Source organism: Fundulus heteroclitus, chromosome 6 (genome assembly GCF_011125445.2).
Source record: "Fundulus heteroclitus isolate FHET01 chromosome 6, MU-UCD_Fhet_4.1, whole genome shotgun sequence".
NCBI lineage: Eukaryota > Metazoa > Chordata > Actinopteri > Cyprinodontiformes > Fundulidae > Fundulus > Fundulus heteroclitus.
The window spans coordinates 15,032,136-15,054,283 of record NC_046366.1 but is presented as its reverse complement, the minus strand read 5'-3'; the positions used below and the strand labels follow the sequence as shown (position 1 = coordinate 15,054,283).

The following is a 22,148-nucleotide window of genomic DNA, read 5'->3' as shown; positions in this document are numbered from 1 at the left end:
GCAGTCACGACCATCATCCTGCTTCCTGATCACAGCAGCTTTCTGTGGAATGATTCCTGCGAGTCCGGCACATAACAAAACTGGTCAAATTCATAATAAGAATAAATTAAATAAAAATGATCTCCACTACTCAATAAATCACATCTTTGCATCTCAATTTTGTGCTTATTTTATTTACTGTTTATTTCCTTTTTTTATTCTAACCTAAAGTCCAAAATCTTGTTTGTCTATATATTTCTTTCATTTTATTTTTCTACCTTTATTTATTTATTCAATTATTTTTGTGGATTGGTTTTGTTAACAAATATGCAAAGGTAAGAGATGCATGCCACTCAAACATAATCTTTGACCAAAGATTTTATTTTACAAGCAATAAACAACAACAAAAAAAACCCATTAAATGACAGTTCATCCATTAAAAGGGACAATGGAGATCAAGTGCTCCACACATGGACGATAGTGTATTTAAGAATAAAAAAACGAGATCAACATGTTTATATGCTTGTTTGTTTTTTGGCTTTTAACAGGTTTTAGTCTTGTCTTTGGACTTAGCAACATTGAACAATACCAACAGATAGTCACTGTCCTGAAAGAAAGAAAAAAAAACAGAAATCTATCTGACAGCTTCAAATGTGACAAATATTTAAGCTTTGTTATACAACATGTAAAACATTACATTGGATTCCCCAGGAGTCAAGCTGAACCCATTTTACAACCAAGTGTGTTTTATTAGGATTTGGTTGAAGGAAAACTCTTGCATGGTTTTGAAGATATTTTCCAAATAAAAACCTGGAATACATGATGTGCATCTGTTGTCAGCCACCTTTAGTCTGACATCCATCCATCCATCCATTTTCTGACCCGCTTAATCCCTCATGGGGTCACATGGGTTGCTGGTGCCTATCTCCAGCGTTCACTGGGTGAGAGGCGGGGTACACCCTGGACAGGTCGCCAGTCTGTCGCAGGGCAACACAGAGACAAACAGGACAAACAACCATTCTCGCACACACTCACACCTAAGGACAATTTAGAGAAGCCAATTAACCTAACAGTCATGTTTTTGGACTGTGGGAGGAAGCCAGAGTCTTCTGATATCCATAAGTAAAGTTTGGTGACATCAAGTGTCTCCAAAGTCACCCAAATCTGGTATGATTACAGCTGCTGGGTGAAGGCTTGAGAGGTTCTTTTGAAGAACTTTAGAGCTATAGGTCAGGGCCAAAGCTGCAGAAAGGTTTAAAGCTGCTGGGTTGGGTTATGATTAATATCCCAAGCCTTGAATATCTCCTGGAACACTTCAGTCTATCATCTGAAAAGGAGTATATGGCACAGCTAAGTTACCACGGGGACAAAGACTTTCACTACGGTAAGGAGAGCGTAAATCAGAAAGACAGCCAGGAGGCACAGGGTAACTCTGGAGGGGCAGCAAAGATCCACAGCTCAGGTGGGAAACTCTGTCTGGAGGAAAACTAGGAATCCTGCTCTTCACAAATCTTGCCTTTACAGAAGAGTGAAAGAAAGCTGGAAGGAGCCCCATTTAAACTTGCTGCAATGCAAGGAAGAGAGCAAACTTTTGGAGAAATGTGGTCTGATCAGGTGAGATCAAAATTGAACTTTTAGCTTATGGAAAATGTCACAAAGAGACCAAAGTTGCAAATCGCCCTGAACCCTCTAACTCATTGACAAACGTTAAAACGGGGAGGGGTGGACATCGTGCTTTTTGTAAGCAGGTACTGAAAAATTGGCTGGATCTATATAGCGGATGGAAGAAAATCTGTCAGAGGCTCAAGCATATTAGTGTGTTATGGCCCAATAAATGTCCAGGACTAAATACAATGTGTGGCAAGACTTGAAAAATCGATGTTTACAAAACCTTTCCATCCAAGCTTGAGTTATTTTGCAAAAACAAACGGGCGAAGGTTCGAGTCAAAGCTGGCAGAAATGCACCCCAAAAGATTTGCAGCTGAGCTTAAAGGGAAACAGGGTTCTACAAACATTTGACTCGGTGGAGACTGGAAACAAATGCACAGCACAACTTTCAGATTTTTATTTGGAAAACAAAAAATCAAAACCATCTCCTTTTGTTTCTCTTTCTACAGCTTTTCTATCACATATAATCCCAATCCGTCCATCCATCCATTCACTGACTATACCCACTTCTCTGTGCAATACATTGTTCTTAGTAGTTTTACTGTAACAAAATGTGAAAATGGTCAAGAGGTATGAATAGGTTTGAAAGAGAATGTGTGGATTTTTTTTTAGTCCAGTCTAGTGAATGTCGGTGTATTTCCGTTTCAGTCTGTTTTGTGCACATCCATCACTGTGCACTTGGCTCATCTACAAAACAAGACGGGTCCAAACCAAGAAAAAAAACACAATCAGGCCTGCAGAGAGGATAATCGTGGCTGACCTTCCCTCCATCCAGGACTTGTACAGGTCCAGGGTCAGGAAAAGGGCAGCTAACATCTCTGCAGACCTCACGCGCCCTGCACACAAACTGTTTAAACTTTTGCCTTCAGGTCGGCGCTACAGATCGCTATTTACCCAAAACCAGCTGCCATAGAGACAGCTTCTTCCCCCTTTCTTTCTCCCTGATGAATGTCTAACAGTCAGAGTACCCGGATCAACACCGTGCACATTCTCACCAATCCAATCATGTCTTCCTCTTTGTAAAAACACAGGACATGTACATGGTAACAAATAAAAATGTTCCCCTTATTTAAACATTTAAACTTAAAATGTCTTCACTGAGAGCAAAGTTTGTGCACAAACACAGCTTTTTAAAGCTGACCTGGACTTTGATTTAATTATGCCATCACGTGCTTGCTCTGGAGGGAGGATTGCAGCAAAGTGAATGACTCTAGACAATCGGCTCGACTTCCTGAGATGGAAAAGTGTTTTCCAGTGGGCCTTATAAACTACTTTTGATTGTGTTGTGTCATAAATAGGTTCAAACTGGAATGCCTGCACTTAAATTTAAATCTACCCGTGAGATTGGGTTGATGTGATTAGATATTTCTGTAAATGACTTGCAGTGCTTGTCCTTGCCAAGCAGATGACACTTGATGTTAGGTCATAAAAAGGTGTTAGGTTTAAGATCCTACCCTATATCACAATACACAATAATCTCCATCTTTAATTTTTCTGTGCAACTGGATTTGTGCGCTCTAAAGGGAACAAACTCTACCTTGTCCATTCATATAGAGTAAGGTCTAACTGCATTGTGGTCACGTCTGCGAGGTGTTCCAGCCATTTGGCAGTGCCCGGGTTGGCGGTTAATCCAAAGGGAACAGGCCGTGGGCCGCGTGCCGTGCCTCTCCCGCCCAGTCAGCGCAGATTGCGTCGGGCAGGCAAGATCCGGAGCGTGGCGGTGCTCTCCCGAGTCATGAGGCGTGTGACCTGGTCCAAACTGAGTCCTGCCACCGCCTCCCCGTTAACCTGTAGAATTTCATCGCCAACGCCCAGCAGGCCCTCCACACCGCCGTCGCCGACCTTCTCCACGTATACACCTGTCAGTAACAGACAATGAAGGATGGGAGCTTTGATTAATGCTATGTCTCTTCTGTTCTCGCTCCCTTCTAGAGCTGCTTATCGATGGAGGTGGTCCGCAAACTGATTTAATTGCCTCCACAGCGTGTCATCAGCTATTGCATAATCCTGTGAACGGGTCTCTCGAGGCGGTCAAAGCCCTAACATGCAGGAGAGTTGACACTGGGGACCAGGGTAAGGGGGGGGGGGGTACTACAGTAATCTGAGGCATTCAATTGACCATGAAACTTTAAAATAATTACAAAAGTAAAGAGGTGTTACCTGTATCTGGTCGACCTTTCCCCCTTGAAATAACAAAACCAAAGGGGCCGCTTGGGGGTTTGATGAGCTCCAGCAGGATAGTCCCATCAGGCAAAGCTTGGGTGACCCGGCCCATAGGATGAACCATTCTGGCAGCAACTATGTCTTCAACGCTTATGGCCCTGTGGATCTCAATCTGGGGGGTGTCAGGGCTGAATACAAAAAAATAATAATTATTTATACACAGTTCCTTCTCTTTCTGATTTTTCTGTGGTTGTTGTTTTTTTTTTTTTTTTTATGGCCTACCTGGGTGCCAAGCCTAACGGTATCTGGACCTCTCCCAGTATTGTTGAGCGCTCGGTTCTTCTCTCTAAACTCTGCACAGAGGAGGCTTTACGCAGCTGGGCCAATGGGAGCACCTAGTGGCAAGCGAGTGGAATTGTAACAAGTGTTTGCATTTACAGTGGCACAACTCAACAGAACAGCCTATGAAAGAGTTTAGCCTTTATGACAAAATGTAAAATACACATATGTCCCAAAAGACACTGTGATTGGTCGGAGCAGAAGTTTGCTCGATTCCGTTCAATGCATCATGAGGTTTGAAAGAGCTGGTCAGGACTAATATACAATTAACGTTCTTCCAAAATCGGTTTGCAGCTCATGATCTCACAGGAGGTCGGGTAGACTCGTGCGACAAATCGAGTACATTTCTTATTGGGGATCAATAAAACGTCATAAAAAAAAGGCTTGCTGTTCTTGCTCACTGTGTGCAGGGTCTGCAGCGAGGGCGTCCTCTGGATGCGAATGGCAGGCTGCGGTCTCCGTGTGGGGCTCGGCGAGGCCGAGCTCGCCCGTTGGACGGTGGGGAGACTGAGATGTTCCATGCTGCTGGAGCGACCCCCTTTCACAAGCCTGCCGACGCTGTTCAGTCCGATAGAGGAGAAGAAGCGACGCAGGAAAAGCTTTGGCCTTCCATCAAATTTTCTGCAAAAAGAGAAATGAATGGTAATAGTAAAAACAGATTCAGTCAGTAACAAATCTTCTCACCAATACACAACTGGTCTTACTTACACGGGCAAATTCACCCAGCTAGTTGTGGGTCTTAAATGTGTGTAAATCTGAGTTTTAGCATTTTTCTAATTCTATAAACCAGAGGCGAAGCCAGACCGGCTCCAAAAGTTGCCTCCCTAAGCAAACACATCTCATCGCACTGATAGTTTGCTCAATTTTAAAAGAGGACTTCTAAATGCATTTAGAGGAAAGGACATCCGTGTTTATGTGTGCTGATGTACCACAACAGTGTGCACTATGCAAGCGGTATAAAATAAGAATCACCACCTGCTGAAAGCTGGTGGTAGTTTTAGCTCGGAACAATAAAAATGGAAACAGTGACCTGCTGCGTTGCCGGCTTCGCAGAAAGTTGATTTCATCCCATTTTTAAGTTAGATATGTTTTTTTTTCAGTGAAATAAACAGTTTAAATTGTTATTAAAAGCATTCTGTCCAGCCTGTAAAGGTTGACAAAGAGTTAAATGAACACAGCATTAACCCTTTAAGGAAGAGCCGTCATTATCAAAGATAAATCAAAGATGTTGCAGCGGAGGTGAGATGAGGTTTGCATGGTTGAAGGGATTGCAACTCAACATGAACTATACCTCCTTTTATTATCCGTTAAGTGGCATTAACAAGATGTTTATTTTTTATTGTGAGATAATAAAGGTGTTTGCATTGGATGCATGTTGTAATTTTAAAATCTTTTACATTTAGAACTTCAATTATTACTATTTTTAATACACATTTTTACCTCTGAATGAATCATTTAAGCGGATGTATCACTCCACTGCCTTTCACCATTTCAAGAATAAAGAATCTTTATTGTCATTATGCGTTACCATAATGAAATTCTGATGAGACAGCCAGCGGCTCAGGATGCCCACAGACTACATAAACACACAGACACAACAAGACATAATGTTTCCACTGATTAATTCTTTTTTTTTTTTTATGAATTTTGCAGTGTCACTCAGCAGAATCTCATACTTAGGGGTCCTAACACTCAATTTCAGATCTTTGCTGAGATACAGTTATTTTGGTTTGGTCAATATTTTAATGCGATTGCCATCAGACTTCAGTGGGAATAGTTTATGGCCCCTTTAGTGACCTGCCTGTGCAGAAGAAGATATCACATCAACCGTGGCACGCTGTGATTACAGAGGTATATGGATGCTGTAAATGCCAGCTTGTGTTTCAGCTCCAAAGCTACACACTCAGAGCCAACAAAACTGTGATCAGCTCCATCATCAGTGTCTGCTATCCTTGTGTACTCAGTTGTTTCCAATTAATCTCACCACTTTCTGCTTCCTCTGCTGCAAAACCCCCATTCTATCACCCTTCAGATAAAATATGACATGACCGTTCAGAATGAGGTTGCTTTAAACAAACATCATATATACAGAGGTGGGCAATAACCTTTGAGTAACTTTTTTGAGGATTATGTACTTTTAGGAGCGCTTTAGTCAACTTTCACTTGAGTACCGTATGTTGGAGACTGCTTTACGAATTACCCCCTTTAGCTTTGTATTTTACTTTCCAAACATTTTTATGTAACATCCCAAAGAGTAGTTGCATTTCCTGTCCAATAGAGGGCAGTGTTGTTGCAGTATTCACGCAGTGTTTCCAGCAGTCACATCAAAGGCACTGTTATTGTTGGAGTTTTAGTTTTAATCTCCCTACTGGACCAGCTGCAGGCACAGTTGCTGCGGGCATAAGTTGCAGGGTGGGAGGATTTCTGTGGGTAAGGTTATGAAATGCGAACCTGGAACCGTCAGAGCTTTCTTCCCACAAAGCCTCAGCTTTCAGATGTTCCGCTCTCAGCAGCTCCGCTCTAAGGTCCTCAGCCCGAGACATACCCATGCCTCGCAGAGCTCGGAAATCCGAACCCGAACCACTCTCTCCGTTTAGACCTGATCAAACACAGCAGCAACAGTTACACCAATCAGAATACAGATGAATACCTATGTCAATCTGCAACGAAATAAATAAATAGCTCCATCTAATTGAAACGAGATTTCAATGAAATCATCCTTATAGACAGAGTAGAATTTTAAGCCCAGGTTTCATTTATTATACAATACATCGTAAATTTACAAGAGGATAGGAGGATTAATCCGTTTTATCTACTTACATAAGAGTTGGATTTACTGCTTGAAATTAACAGCGGGAACTATAGGTGTTAACATCTCCACAGTGGTAAGCTTGTCCTCCCTTACCTGCTCCATCTGAAGTGGCATCCCAGATCTCAGCAGAAGGCAGATCCGTGGGGATTCTGGCTGGGGAGTAGCGAAGAGTGGAAGGCCTGATACAGGGTACTGGGCTGCTTGCTGCCGGCGACCCTTGGTTTGAAGACACAGGAGACTCCCTTCTTGTCTCTGGGGTATCCGGGGATTGGGATCCGCTGTCTCCTCCCTGACTTGAGGACCCCTGGAACTGAACTGTGGACTGACCAGCAGCCGAGCGATTTCTTGAGCTCGACTTCAGGGCGGACTTTATGGGCAGCGACGGGGCAGGCGACTCTCTAAGACCTCCAGATGCCTCCAGTAAATGTGGCTCTAAAGTGACGGGGCTGCCGGGGGCAAACGTTACAGCTCTGGTCAAGTTGACCCTATTGCGCGGATTGGAGTTTCGTCGCTGAGCCCAAGATGGTCCGTAAGGACCGTGGCCGGACTCCAAACGATTTTCTCCCTTTCTGCTGCGTCTCCTGAGTTTTCCGAAGCCGGATGACTTCCACCCGGTGCTGCTTTCTTTATTTTCTCCCAGCACATAAGCTCCAGCAAATGTGACAGTGAGTGGAGCCTTGGGGCGAGTGCTCGTATCTGGTTTGTTTGGAAGCACCGGGACAGAAGTCGGTTTCCCCCGTGGGTCCTCGGGGACAGCAGTCTGCTGTGGCTCGCTGTTCTGCAGGTCAGATGGTGAGGAGGCCGGCTGAGGTTCCCTGACCACAGAGCCACAAGCTTCGCATTTCTTCACCAGTACTATTATCTCCTTAATAACAGTTGTTTCATCATTTGTCACAAGATCTTCTTGCTTCTGGGAAGGTGGCAAAGAGATACTCCTGTGGCCTCTGCTCTTCTCTGAGCCACTACTGCTGGAGTCTGTGTTACATTCCTTCGACCTGGACTTGGGCATTCCAGGTCTGCCGCGCTGTCTCATTCGGTCCAAATAGCGGGACTCGGCTTCTTTCTCGGATTCATCCTCAAAGCGCACACGTGTGGGGGAACAGCCATAGCGTTTGGGTCGACCTGGTTGCTCACTCGGAGAAGTGTCCCTTTGTGAGGGAACCAGAAGAGGACCGGACGAGGCTTGAGATGGAGGATCTTCTTTGGTTTGAGCAGCTTTCGGCACTGGTTTGTGATTGGGAGATTCAACTTGCTGATTTTTCCTGCATAAAACAGAAAGTGTGTAATTATCAATGGCATTTTACAGCGTTAGATATATAAATGTGTGCAACACTTTTCTTTATAGTAAAACAAAATGAAAGCAGAAGGTGACAATAGAGAGAACATAATTTAGAGGCATTTGTCAGTATCAAATGCCAGTCGTTTGTGATTATGAAATGACACCAGAAAGATACTTTCACACTTTTTTCAAGCCTGCCAAAAATCAAGCTTGTATGTAAAATTCTAAAAAATGTGTCGATCAGAGATACAAATTAAAGCAGCACTGTGTACGTTTTGACCTAAGACCTAGCTTGATTTGAATTGTATTAAATTATTTTTTAGGTACAGTTATACAGCACTTGCCGTGTATCCACGCCCCATGCAGGCTGCCCTTTTCAAAAACCCACCAATGTAACTTGAAAGGGTCAGATCCGTCGCTGAATAGGTCATGTGACCTAAAGCCCTAAACCTAAAGTTCTAGGTCACATGACCCATTCTAAGTTACGTAACAACAAAACAGATATGACACTTACCTGATCAGACATATTCTTGGTTCTTGATGTAGGATTAAATCAAGAGGGGTGAATGTGGCCTTGTCTTTACAAGTACCATATTTTTCGGACTATTTAGTCACACTTTCTTTCATAGTTTGGCTAATCCTGCGATTTATAGACAGGTGCGACGTATATCAAATATGTAACATGTTTTTAAATGATAATTTATATTGACCAACATGAACCGACAAGTAAACATTACCATCTATAGCAGCAAGAGGGTGCTCTAGGCTTGTGAAAACTATATGCTGCTCCTGTACCACTTAAATGGTAAATGGATTGTACTTGTATAGCGCTTTAACTAGTCTTGAAAACTAATTGAAACATAAACTTAAAGACAACAAAGGCTCAATACGTTTGTATGTTGTTTTGCTACTTCATTATGCATTCACGCAGCTCGGTGTTGCATGGTGCAACTCAAAGTGGGAGCCCAGGCCGCAACAGAACCCCGACATTGGGCTGTCCGTGAAGCTAATAAAAACTACCATTAGCTTATCTTGTCCGGGCAGTTTACAAACTCTCAAGATTTTTAAAATTCATTGCAGTCATATGTTGCGTCATAAGTTCACCCTGAAAAAGTGTAGTTTAAATGCATTAAAATCCCACTTAAATATGACAAATCCATACCATTCATGAGTTGACGTGCACTTCTAATGTTAAGCCGCACAAAAATATGGAGAAAGTTATTTATAGTTGTCGCCGTCTAGAGGCAACACAGAACCATAACTAATTCATCAACAGCGACGTCCCATCTCAGATTACACGATGAGCACAGATTTTTCAACAGTGTAGAAGTAGTGATCCCCAATCCCTGCTGCTTGTTGTTGTCATGTCATGAACTCAAAATCCCACATTAACCAAATGCTTCCTGGTTACATTAAAGTATTTTAGAAACAACTGTGTCTCAGTGGTGCTCAGAGGGTTACATAAACAGAAAAAAAGAAAAGATTTTCACGGCATTGTCAGTTTTAGCCTTGTAATTAGAAAGTGTGGTCAGGTTTCAAAGCTTTCTGTTATGTAACCCGCTAAACCAGACAAAGAGCAGTTTGGTGGATAATAAAGAGATATGCATAAATGAAAATCAGAAGGGAAATAAATAAAATAAGCTAACACCAACTTACACTGTGGACCTCTGATCAGACTGAGAGCGTCTGGGGCGGGCGTCTTTGAAGTGGTTGGACCGAGCCTTGAGCCTGGCTCGCTCCAGAAGACGCTTGGCTTGCTCGTGCCTTGGGCTTAAAGGTAGCTCATCGCTTATTACGAGAAGTGATCTGATGATCAAAACACAAATGGAGATTAGCTGCAAAACATATCATGTTGGTGATTAACACAGCAGGGGAATGATAAATTTAAGCGTTATTAGACTAAAATAGACCTGCATTTGTTTAAGTACCTCTAATACCTGCTGAAGTGTTGTGGCATGCACAGCTCGGCTTGCGCTGATACATTTCCAGCATTATACTTTACAAAGATTAACTTAACATTCAGTGAATCGAGCTGAATCTTCCTAAGTTGTCTTATGCAATGTAAGATAAAAAGACTGGGGCGTGGCCCCAACGGTAAGCAGCACAAGGAAACGTCATCCATCCATCTATCCTCACACCCAGCAGCTAAGCTGCTCTGCATTGTGCTTCATCGTCTGTACTTGTTTATCCCTTTGCCCAGTGATAAAGATAGCCTGATACACCAGCCACGTGGATTATCATTAGAATGGACCGGGTGTGATTCATTCTCTCCTGAGTGTCAAGATGAGATCTCATTGGGCTTTAGTAGATTACAGTTTGTCACCTTGGTTCATCTAATCAGTTGCAACTACCAGGAAAATAGCAGCCTGCTGTCTGTTTTCTGATTAGAGGTTATTGTAGTATCATGAAAGAGTTAGTTGATTTTAGTAATTCAGTCCCAAAAGTGAAACTCTCCGATTATATTAATTAATTGCACAAAGAGTGACATATTTCTCTTTTACTTCCAGTAGGCAAGGCAAAATAAGTTTGGTTGTGTAGCAAATTTCAGCAACAAGACTATTTAAAGTGTTTTACAGTATAAATGTTTACCATTATACTTTACAGCTAAAGAAACCCAAAATGTTATTCCTTGGACAATTAGAATATTACGTACATAGAACCAATTAAAAATAAAAATAAAAGATTAGTACTGAAAAGTTTGCCCATGTCCCGAGCTACTTTTGCATACGTTATGGTACCAATGCGGTGTGGTATGGAGGTGATCACCCAGTGGCTGAAGTGACCCAAATCGCTTTGATTGCTGTCTTCACCTTGTCGGCATTGCTCGGTCTAGTGACTCTCATCTTCCTCTTGTCAATACCCCATAAATTCTCTGTGGGGTTCAGGTCAGGTGAGATGGCTGCTCAGTCAAGCACATCAATGCCATGGTCATTAAACAAGGTACCTTTGGTAGTTTTGGCGTAAATCAGCAGCTCCATAAAGCTTGTCAGCAGAAGGAAGCATTAAGTGCTCTAATATTTCCTGGTAAACATCTGGACTGACTTTGTACTTGACCAAACAAAAGTACACCGACACCTGCAGATGATCATCACTGACTCTGGAAACTTCACACTGGACCGTAAGAAACTTTAAATCTGATCTTCAGTCTCATTCTCCAGACTCTGGGCCCTGAATTTCCAAATGAAAAAATTACATTTACTTTCATGTGAAAAGAGGATTTATTCTGCCTAACTCAGATAAGGCACTTCTGAGATGTCCTCTGGCACAAGAGAGGCTTAATACAAGGAATGCAACTGTTGTAACCCTGTGCATCGAGGCTCAATGAGGCTCAGACTACAGTCTGCGTCTTTTGAATCCCACTCAAAGGACTTTGTTTTGCAATCTTCTCATGGTTCCAGTTATCCCTACTGCTTTTTCTGACACACCTTTTCCTTCTATTGACCTTTCCAGAATGCTTGAATACAATCCCCCTGTAAGGAGCTAGCTTCTTTGGCCATGACTTTTGATGGGTTTCTTTTCTTGTAAAAGGTGTCATTGACCACCTAGGTTTTCTACACATGGATGTAAATGGACTGAAATCATACAGTGCTGTTCTAGTCAAGCTGACCACTCAAAGCGCTTTACACCATAGCCACAATCACCCAATTGCACTCACTAAACTGCACAATTTCACACACAGACAGGTGTCTGTAGGCACTTGGTAGGTAACTTGGCGTTAAGTGCCTTGCCCATTGACATGTGACAGGAGGAAGCTGGAATTGAACCCATCAACGAGTAGTTTAATGGCAAGACGCTTCTCATTGAAGGGGCCTAGTCACACACTAGTTCTATGCCAGTAACTCTGGTTGCATACAAAGGTTTTCCGGTTAAATTAGTGCACCCTGTTGGCTGGTTATATTTTGTTTACACTTCGTTTTTTGCTCTGTTTGTGATAACAGGGTGCACAAGTACAATATTACGCATACACGCATTAAGTAAACTAGGAGACGCGACGGAGACGAGAGATTCAGCGACGTCCAGCGGAGGTGCGAAAAGAAAAAGGTTATGTAACCCTAACCCTGTTGATCTGGTTGGTCATCGCGGGGTTGATGACCAACCAGATCAACAGGGTTAGGGTTACATAACCTTTTTCTTTTCGCACCTCCGAGCTGTGACATTACTGCGAGGGCGGTCTACTGGCTCTTATAGTAGCTACATCAATCGTCGCCATCTTGCTTTCTGATAGTTCTATGGTACTACCGGCAGATGGCAACACAATGTTCATGTCTGCTGATGGCGCCCGGTACAAAGTTCTTTCCAGGATCAAAAGGGACTAAGTAAACATCAGGAGGATGAACGCTTGCCGTAGGTCGTTTTCTATTAAGATGACTATATGCTTTTTTTAAGGTCAAAATACATGACAATGCCCCTCTATGTCACAGTCAAAATGTGTAAAGGCGCAATTTATAAGTTGATATTAAGATGAATATTGTATTTAGGTTATATTTCGCCACACACACAATAGAGATCACATACAATCATTTTTAAAGCTTACCTTAAATATGGTTCAAGTTCCTTTGCAAGAAGTGCAGTGTCTGTGCTTTCTATAACATCCTGGTCCCCTGTTACTGGCATTAACCGGGAAGAAAGAGAACAAATCTGAGTAGATGTGGAAAATGGGAAATAAGCTGTAATTCAAATTCAACTTTTTGGAAAAAGCGATTTTAAAACTTTGGGTTTCTAAAACAAGAACAGCTCGTCTTTGGTACCCTTTTCTTTCCTGGAACATGGTACAGCATAGGGTACTTAACTAAGGTTCAGTTCTCATGTAGATCTTACTTGGGGCCACACACAACAGCCAACAAAGTAGTCATGCATGTTAAAACCTGGGGACCTGGGAACTGAATTTATCTGATTTTTGTTTATTTATTATGTTGTTTTTAATACTGGATGGCACACATTTCAACAAAGATATGAACACAATCGGTAATATCACCTAAAATAGAAAACCTAAACTATGTTGCCACTGAAGGAAATAAACAAGTATAATATATTTATGAAAACAAGTATGTTTTCATAAATATTACATCTACATGTTTTTAATCGACTTTCTTACATCACCAGTCAGAGAGCAGATGTACAATTTTACATATAAACATCGTGGGATGATACATAATCTCTCATCCTCAAGCATACAAAGACATCCAGCATGGCTCAAACTGAGATACCAACACAGGGACACTTCCCCCACTGCGCTGGCTGCTAATAATAGCAACAGCCTCATGCACATCTGCACATCTGACATCTGTTCAGAGCTGGGAACCAGCCAGGTTACATACTGCATTTTAACATAGCATCCTAAGCACACACTGCAGCTGCTCTTGAATGGCACTGACTGAAACAGTTGAATGGAAAACAAAGCGGACTAACAGATGAAGTCTGTAAGGTTTTAGATGGTAGGATGCAAAACAAAGGCATCTGTCTACTTGTGAAATGATTCAATACCAACTGGTATCCTTGGTAAAATGGGTAGAAAAACTTAAAATAAGTAATTATTTTTTAAATGTAGCAACGTAATTGAAACGTGTAAAATTTGAGGGGAAAAAACAACAACCTTTGCATTGATTCCATGTATTCATTGGGGAGTAAGATTTCATGTGTTGTTTTTGTTTTCATTAAAGCAGTGCCACAGTTATTAGTATCCCTACAGATATTTATTTGCCATACCCCCTTCTACTAGGACACCTATATAGTTTCACAAGGTTGGAGCATACAGAAAGATGGATTTGTGGTCAGACTACTGACCCGCAGATTTTCAATAGAGTTGAGATCTGGTAACTGACAGGGCCATGGAGGACTTCATGATGCCATCATTCGAACAAGGTTTCCAGGGCCTTTGAAAGCGAAGCAGAGCCCCAGCCTCACAGATCCTCCACCATCCTTACAAGTGAAAGTGAAAAGCTTCCCCTAATATTCATGCTTTACTTTGCAGACCCACTGAGAACATTTGTTGTTCTAAAAGCTAAGGTTTTATTCTCATATTACACATTTTAGGTAACGCTCCAGTTGTGTTTACCCAACTGGTCGACTGGTAGGACTTGCTGGTCCCAAGATCCCACTCCGTTTGGAGAAGTGCCACTGCGCATTGTAACAGGAAAAGCTTAGGTCCTCATCTAGCCATGTTTACCACAGCTCAAGTTGTTTTAAACATTTCAAATACTGCAACCTGGCCAGCCTGACTGATAATGTGTAGCACTCCCCATTCTGCACATCGTCAGTCTGGGGCTGCTCCCATCAAAATTGTTTGGGGAAAGGAGGGACATTCAGCAGAACATTGCAAGCTGATTGGTTGAAGCGACACCTAGTGCCCACCCACCAAAGGCTGGTTTTAGCAAATAATGCTATTCAAATAAAACATAAGCAGCAGACCTAATGAGAAACCACAAGAAGGTAAGCTAGTCAAGGCACATTCCCATTTTGAACAGCTGCTAAAACAAATAGGACTCTGCTGTCATATTTATACCCAAAGGAAACATGAAGTTACTGATAATAATAGTCTGTATAAACTCTTATCAAGTTTAAAAACTAAACTACGTAAATTTAAAAAAAGCAATACTTTTAATTATTTAAATTATTTAATTATTACTTTTATTTAGAAAAATCTTAGAGATTTAGTTTAATTTAATGCCATGGTCAGAGGATTTCTAACTCTCTTATGCATAATCTATGTAACACAATCCACTTGATTCCATCTTGAAGAAAGGAAGCACATTCTTTAAATTGAATCCGAGCACCTTCATGTAGATTCAGTGCTTGAAGCATTGATTACACATTTCTCCATCTGACTTGAAGTAAAACTGCTTCCCGTCACGACGCTTACCTTTATAATCTACTCTGTATGTTATGTCCCCATAATAGTCGACGCTTTCTCCTCCACGGCGATCTCGGACGTCTTTGCAGTTTTGTTGTCTTTCCCTCAGCTTTGCGTAGGCCCTCTCCTTCACCCGTAGCTTCAGGTCGGCACGCAGCACTCCGCTTTCAGCAGGCATGCTTTCCCAGCTGTCCGAACTGCACAGGCCTTTGGCCGGATCAACCTCATCTGCCTCCCTTTGCTCACACCTGTCCAGGTAAAATTCGACACTATCCGAATGTTTGAGAGCCGATGCTGCTTCGGCGTCCTCGACCACACTTTCTGCCTCACTCCTGTTGTTGACTGCTTCAGAAGGTTTGGACTTGCACTGAGGTTCCACCGGCGTCTCTATCTGAGTGTAGTCCTTTAAAGGTAATGTTGGGGGCATGTTGTGAGGGCCAACCCCGTTGAGAAGCAAGGTTTCTGGCCGTGCTACTCTCCAGAAGCCCTTTGGAGGTGCCCAGTGTCTTGCTGAACAAGAGGATGAGGTGGAAGCAGACGTGGTAGAGCTAGCGGAGGAGAGAACAGGCAGAGGAGGAGGAGGAGGAGGCGACGGGTCATCCTTGCTACTACTGGAGTTATCTGAGAGAAGACTTTCCAGACTCGTGCCCTCCCCGAGCCCCCCGGGGCTGGCCTGCTCCTCGTTTTGTTCCGACTTCTTCTCTTCACTTTCTTCTGTCGGCTCTGTTTGTAGGTCTACAGGAGGACTGTGAATCTCCAGTCTAACCTGAACTTCTACTTCCTCATCTTCATCGCTGCTGCTCAAGTCCTTTGCGGCGCCTGACCGCCAGGAGGTGGACGGCACGAACAGCTGGCCTTTGGCTCTCGGCCTCGGCCTGAGAAGCACTTCAGATGAGATCTGCCCGGGCGGGCCACTCGTGCGCACCTCACCTACGTCCAACTTCTCTCGGTCCTTCTCCCTCTCTCTGCCTCTCATTCGTCTCTGAGTCAACGACTTCACTTTGGTCTGAAGTGCATGCGAGGCTAAACCGTGCGGAGGAGGCAGCTGGGTCTTCAAAGAGGACGGTGGGAGAACAGGCTCTGGAACTGGGCCCGTGATGAGTCCCCAGTTGATGGGTATGCCAGCGGGTACAGGGCAAGTGGATTTAGGAAGAGCATCGCCTTCCGATTTCTCCTTCTCCATGGTGTGGGTGACGCACAAACAGGGTTTATGCTCTGAAATGTCCTGAAGGGGAGGGAAAAATCAAAGATTCGGAAACTGTCAGAAGAAAAAATGGAGACATTTCTCTTACATTCTACATGGCTGGTTCCTCGTTCTCTCGTGGGAGGAGATCTTTATTGTGGATTCAGTCACGTTGCATTATCCAGTGATTACTTTGCAGGGCACAGGATAATCCTTTAGAATGAGAATAAGCAACTGCTGTCTGCTACTGAGACCTGACAAGCCTAAGCAGCATAAGATGTTTTATTTTCTTTTGTTGAAGCGGGGCGGCATTAAACACTGAATAACTTCTCTGTTTGTGTCATTCAGTCAAAACAAGGAAAAGGTAAATGCTGCTTAATCTTTCCAGACTTGAAGCTTTATATGCTTTAAAGACGAAGTATTTTAGAGCCATGATTTATGTCAACGTTATTTAATCTAAATTAAAAAAAACGGGTCCTTGTAAGTTAAATATAATGTAAAACATTAACACAAATGAGCATACCTGGACATTTAGTTAAAAGATGATGTCTTAAAACCTAAATTCGGTCCCGTCATCTAAAATCACCCCGAGGAAGTTCTCCTAATTTATTGCGCAACATCACAAATTAAAGCGCATCTCAACAAAACTTGCGCCGAAACAATTGCGGCGAAAACGTCAGCGCACCTGAACCAGGTATTAACCCAAGAAAATAAAGGCTTAAGCGACAGCAATGTATCCGCGGCGGATCCAAAAAAAAAAAAAAAAAAAGATTCTATATATAAAAAAAAGGGGAAAGGATACCAAAAAGATTTCTCGGCGCATCTCTGGATCCAAGGTTTTGTTGCACTTACCGTCTGCAGCTGCCGATCCGAGCGGTGCCATGCGAGCCGGCGGTGCCTCTATCATGCTCGGTCCGCTAATCTCTTCAGAAAACCAGTGGGATTAACAAAAATGGAATTCAAAAATGCTCGCTTTAATTTCGCCCTTGCCCCGCAAACCCTCTGCCGAGTGACGCTCTCTGTTGCGTAAGCGCGTTGCACATATTATTCCCACGATGCAATAATACCCCAATGAATAAGGGGAAAGTTTAAAGAAAATCCTTATATTGTCAGTTTCCCGACTCCGGATTGGAGCTGAGATTGAGGCAGAATGCAAGTCAGATATTGGTTTCTGTAAACAACCCTCAGATGATTCTTACTGGTTATTAAATACAGCTGATCCATCCTTCTGTCTAATTTTATCCCACCCCTCTGCCTGGCGAGCAAGTCAGCCTGAATTACGCTTGACTACAAGACAATAGACCTGAGCTCAGACATGGAAAACAACAAAATAAACTCTTTAAGAGCAATTCAGGGTTTCCTTTTTTCCACGATTTTGAATTACTTTTCTCAAATATGGGTATTTCTTGTTATATTTCGTTCATAAAACATCTCTATGCTGTCTTTCAATGGGTAGTCTTTCCTTTTCTTGTATTATGATGGTATGAGTATTTATTTGCTTCCACATAATCTTGTTTCAGAAAAAAAAGTAAGGTTGAATTTTGCATCTGATTTCTTTGTCTTCTGGGATTTAACTATTTCGAGAGCAACTTCAAGGACGAAACAAGAAAGTTCTGAAACAGAGGAGCCAGAAGGGGCCCACTGATTACCCTGTGAATGTGTGTGTGTGTGTGTGTGTGTGTGTGTGTGTGTGTGTGTGTGTGTGTGTGTGTGTGTGTGTGTGTGTGTGTGTGTGACTCTCAAACTCTCCCTTTGTGCTTTTCATGTCTTTGTACTTGCTTTTACTTTTTTTTTTACTATTTGCAATTTATTCACCTTTCCAGCATTTTAATTGCAATTATATCGTCTTATCCTTTCATTCTTGTTATTTCGATTGGTCCCCCCAGGAGTTGCATCATTTGACTCCATCTCACTCAGTCCCCGCTGTTTCCCTCTGTGCTATGCCGACCCTCTGCCTATCCTCCTCCTCTACATCTATAAACCTTCGCTGCATTCTTTCTCCCTTCATTCTCGCTAGCAGCTCCTGATTGAACATTATTTGGGCAAAAGAGCGTCTAAGCCATCTCCTCGCCTCTCTAACTTTGTCTCCAAACCTTTCAACTTAAGCTGTCCCTCTGACGTGCTCACATCTAATCCTGTCTTTTTTGGGTTACTCCTAATAAAAAATTTACCATCTCCAGCTCTGTCACTTCCAACTCTGCCTTGTGACTTTTTTTCATTTGTGTCATGCTCCTTCAAATTATACATCATAGTGGATCTCACTGCCATCTTGTAAGCCTAACCTTTAACTCTTGCAGCCATCCTTCTGTCACAAATCACCCCTGACACCTGTGTCTGCCCTCTTCGCCTCGCCAGCACTCTCCTCCATCTCCACCTCCGTCCATTCCTTTGGGTGGTCGATTCTGCCGGCTTCAACTCATCCATGTTTAATAGCACTATCCTTGGAGCCTCGCTGCTCTTCACGTGTCTCCCTCTCATTCATCCACATGTATTCTTTCTTGCTTCTACTAACTTTCATTCCTCTTCTCTCCAGTGTACATCTCTACCTCTTTGGGCGCTCTTCTGCCTGTCCCCGACTCTAACTGCAGATGACAGGGTGATCTGAAAAGATGGAAGTCCATGGGGCCTCCTTTCTGACCCCATCTGTCAACATGTCCGTCACCACCGCAAACTGAAATGGGGCTCAGAGCTGATCCCTGATGTAATCCCACCTCTACATGGAACCCATCTGTAAGTCCCACCACACACCTCGCCAATGTCTTGCCTATATGGAAGTAGCCTGATTATTAAACAGAGTCAGTATATCTAATTCAGTTTGAGTAGAGATATAGATGTGAATGCCTCAGGGGTTCAAAAGCAAACTGTGAACAAACAGTATTGTGACAACCAAGAAACCCAACAGACAGGTCAGATATAAACTTGTAGAGAAGTTAAAGCCTTGCTGAAGTTACAAAATGTCTCCCAAGCTTTGAAAATCTTATAGATCACTGTTTAATGTTTCATCCGAAAATGGGAAGCTCATGGAATAACTGCACACCATTAAAGGGGACATATGTTATTAATGCCTTCCTTTTCACATTGAAATCATGCATTTGTGGTCTATATAAAGTGGAACTGCAGTGCTTCGGTCTGAATTCCTTGTTATCGTTGCCCCACAGCTCCTCTTTTGCTCCTGCCTTGAGCTGTGTCTGAGAACAACTAGTTTTGGGACTGTTTCTTTAAATGGAACTGGAAACTTCCCATAAAGCCCTCCCTCCAGGTCGCAGAATGTTCCGCTCCACCCGTTCGGCCATTTCTTGTAGGATGCTTGGGGGGGTTGTAATGAATTGTGTGGGTTGATGCTGCGTTCCTTTTGCAGCATCCTTTTTAGGTTGGCATAAGCGAGTCGCAAATGACATCATCTTTGCCTTTTCCTACTGTCCCTTGTCGGACAGTAAGAAAAAAAAAAACTTGGACACTTGCACTGTTGTTAAAACAATAACGATGACAATCACGCTGTTCTAGGCGGTATTTTGTTCAAATAAACAGAGCTGAAACATCCTGTCTGAGGAACACTAAGAAGTAGCACCTGTACGACTGATTAAATGTAACATAAATAATGGAGAGCTGCTGCAAACAGGCAAATTATGAGGTTTTACTCAATGCTGCTGCGAGTAGCGGCCATCCTGAATACAGAAGTTGGATATCATCCTGTTCCACCGAGTTTCCGACTCGTAATTCCGACTTTAGGGGGTGTTCCAGTTAAATTTTCTAGGTCAAGAGTTCCGACCACCGAGGACAAATAGAACGCACTATAATACAACCAGCAACTGAATATTTGTATTCATCCACTTGTAGCTTCAGCTTCCTTAAGCTTGGACTACAAAACTGTGGCGGAAGAAAAATGGCAGATTTGGTAAGACAGAAGTCCATTGGCTTGTTTAGCAGTTCTGCAGCAAATACTGTGACGTAGTTGATCAAAAACGTAAAGAACAGAAAAAACACTGAACAGGTTGAAAAATATGACCCAAAGAGATTATAAAGATATCTATGCAGCTCCTGTAGAGACTAAATTTAACTTTCTCCATAGAGACTCCAGGTACACTACAAAATGTATTTAAGGGCTAAAAAAATGGATTTTGTATGATATCTCCCCTTTAACAAAATGGTTATCTACCTAAACTGGCAAGGAGAGCGTTAAATTGGAGAAGCAGCCAAAAGGTCAAATGTATTTCTGGAGGGAGGGTTGGAGGTCGACAGCTCAGGTAGGGGAACATGTTTACAGGACAACTTTTAACCATGCACTCCACAAATAGGAGAAAACTATTGCTGAAAAAAAGCACGGCGATCTCCTGTTTTGGGTTCGCCACAATCTCTGTTAGACACAACAGTCACGTGAAAGAGGTTGCTTTGGTCAGATATGACCAAAATTCTACATCCTGGGTTTCGTATATAACTCAACGTTTAAAAAAAAATAAAATAAAAAATAGCACCGCCCATCACCCCAATAATACCATTCCCATCATTAGACATGGTGGTGGTAGTGCCATGCTGTGGGTATGTTTTAGTTTTTAGCAGGAGCGATGTAGACATTGGCAGTATTGAGCAGAGGGGCGAAGCTAAACACAGGGCAATGCTGGAGGAAAATCTGTTAGTGGTTGCAAAAGACTCTGCAGAGGTTTACCAGCAGGACACAATCACACGCATACAGCCAATGGAATGGTTCGGATCAAAGGACACACACACACACAATTGTTATAATGTTCAGATCTAAATTCAGTTTAGAATCTATATCAAGACTTGACCATTGCTGTTTTACTTGCTTTTACGTTTTGCATGAATGAGGACAAAAAAACTCAGTCTAAAGATTTGTAGTTGTAATTACAGTGAATACAGATTTTACAAAATGTTGACACAGGGTTGCTGAATATAAATAACACTTCTCAGATTTCTATTTGTAATAAAACAGCAAAACAGAACAAACATCCCAAAAGGTTAAAAGCCACGAATCAGCTGCCCTCTATCAGTAACGGTGATACGTGATGTGTCGGCCATATGGAATCCAAAGAAAATATGCTGGTCTTTGCAGTTGGAAAAATGTATATAAAATGTCTTACTTGTGTTTTGATCTTTTACTCTACCTTCCTCAGTGCCCCGCTTAGATTCCTCTGTAGCTGCTTTGCATTGATTGCACTCACCTGGTTTCCATGTAGTTCATCACATCTCCTGTGGTATTTGACTTCCTGGCTTCTGTTTGATTCCCTTTGGATTTCACTGTTCTCCCTGGCTTGTATGTATTTCCTCGTGTCCTGTGAGTTTCTTAGTTTCATCACTACGATATTTCTTCATCATGCTTCTGCCTCGGTCCAGCTGCAACCTGGGTCTGCTACCACCTCTTTTCACTACAACAATTAATTCGCAAATTCCATGGCAAAACAACTTTATTCTTCTACAAATCGCCTTTGTTCTTTAAAACTAGCCCCAATGCACTTATTCGTCCTCCTTCCCCGGCATTTTATCGCTCATAATGATTGTGTTAATAATCTGGTTAAAAATGTCCCTGCTCAATAGCTATATACCTCCAGCATCCAGAGGTACTCTCAGGGCTGAATTTCAAAGGATACTGGCCCCTGGTAAAATGGCAAAAATAACAACTCTGACAATACTGTCTGTTTTTGCTGCTGTATTCAGGCATTATTAATTGGAACATATCACTGTCAAGATAAATCCTAAATCCTTACCATCATAATACATTTATTCACTAAAACGATACAATAAATACCCATCCCTAGGTTGCATACTGGTTACACAGCCCACATGAAAATCCAACACACAAAATTAACAAAAGTGATATTGTCCTCTTAGCTCCCCTCTCTCCTTTCTCACAAAATCCTCT

At 42.4% G+C, this 22,148-nt stretch overlaps 1 protein-coding gene across 2 annotated transcripts; it reads right to left on the bottom strand.

Annotated features, from left to right (window-relative positions):
- Positions 1-1,009: 1,009 nt before the first annotated feature.
- si:ch211-13f8.1 lies at positions 1,010-21,629 on the bottom strand. Of its 2 annotated transcripts, XM_012876514.3 has the most exons (11): positions 21,451-21,527; positions 17,126-17,197; positions 15,100-16,315; positions 12,775-12,847; positions 9,897-10,046; positions 7,055-8,223; positions 6,601-6,748; positions 4,551-4,770; positions 4,093-4,205; positions 3,808-3,998; positions 1,010-3,506 (listed from the first exon to the last, which is right to left on the bottom strand). In XM_012876514.3, exons 3-11 carry the CDS (start codon positions 16,271-16,273, stop codon positions 3,325-3,327), a joined length of 3,420 nt encoding a protein of 1,139 aa, XP_012731968.2. In that variant the 5' UTR covers positions 16,274-16,315; positions 17,126-17,197; positions 21,451-21,527; the 3' UTR covers positions 1,010-3,324. The 2 variants fall into 2 exon arrangements, with proteins under 2 accessions (XP_012731968.2, XP_035994025.1); XM_036138132.1 differs by lacking the exon at positions 17,126-17,197 and having other exon boundaries at positions 21,451-21,629.
- Between the last annotated feature and the right edge of the window lie 519 nt (positions 21,630-22,148).

Coding starts and splice junctions, on each gene's coding strand:
- si:ch211-13f8.1 (XM_036138132.1), bottom strand. CDS start 21,582: ATGAAACTAAGAAACTCACAGGACACGAGGAAATACATACAAGCCAGG. Junction 6,749..7,054: donor TGCCACTTCAGATGGAGCAG/GTAAGGGAGGAC, acceptor GTGTTTGATCAG/GTCTAAACGGAGAGAGTGGT. Junction 3,999..4,092: donor CCGTTAGGCTTGGCACCCAG/GTAGGCCATAAA, acceptor TTTTGTATTCAG/CCCTGACACCCCCCAGATTG.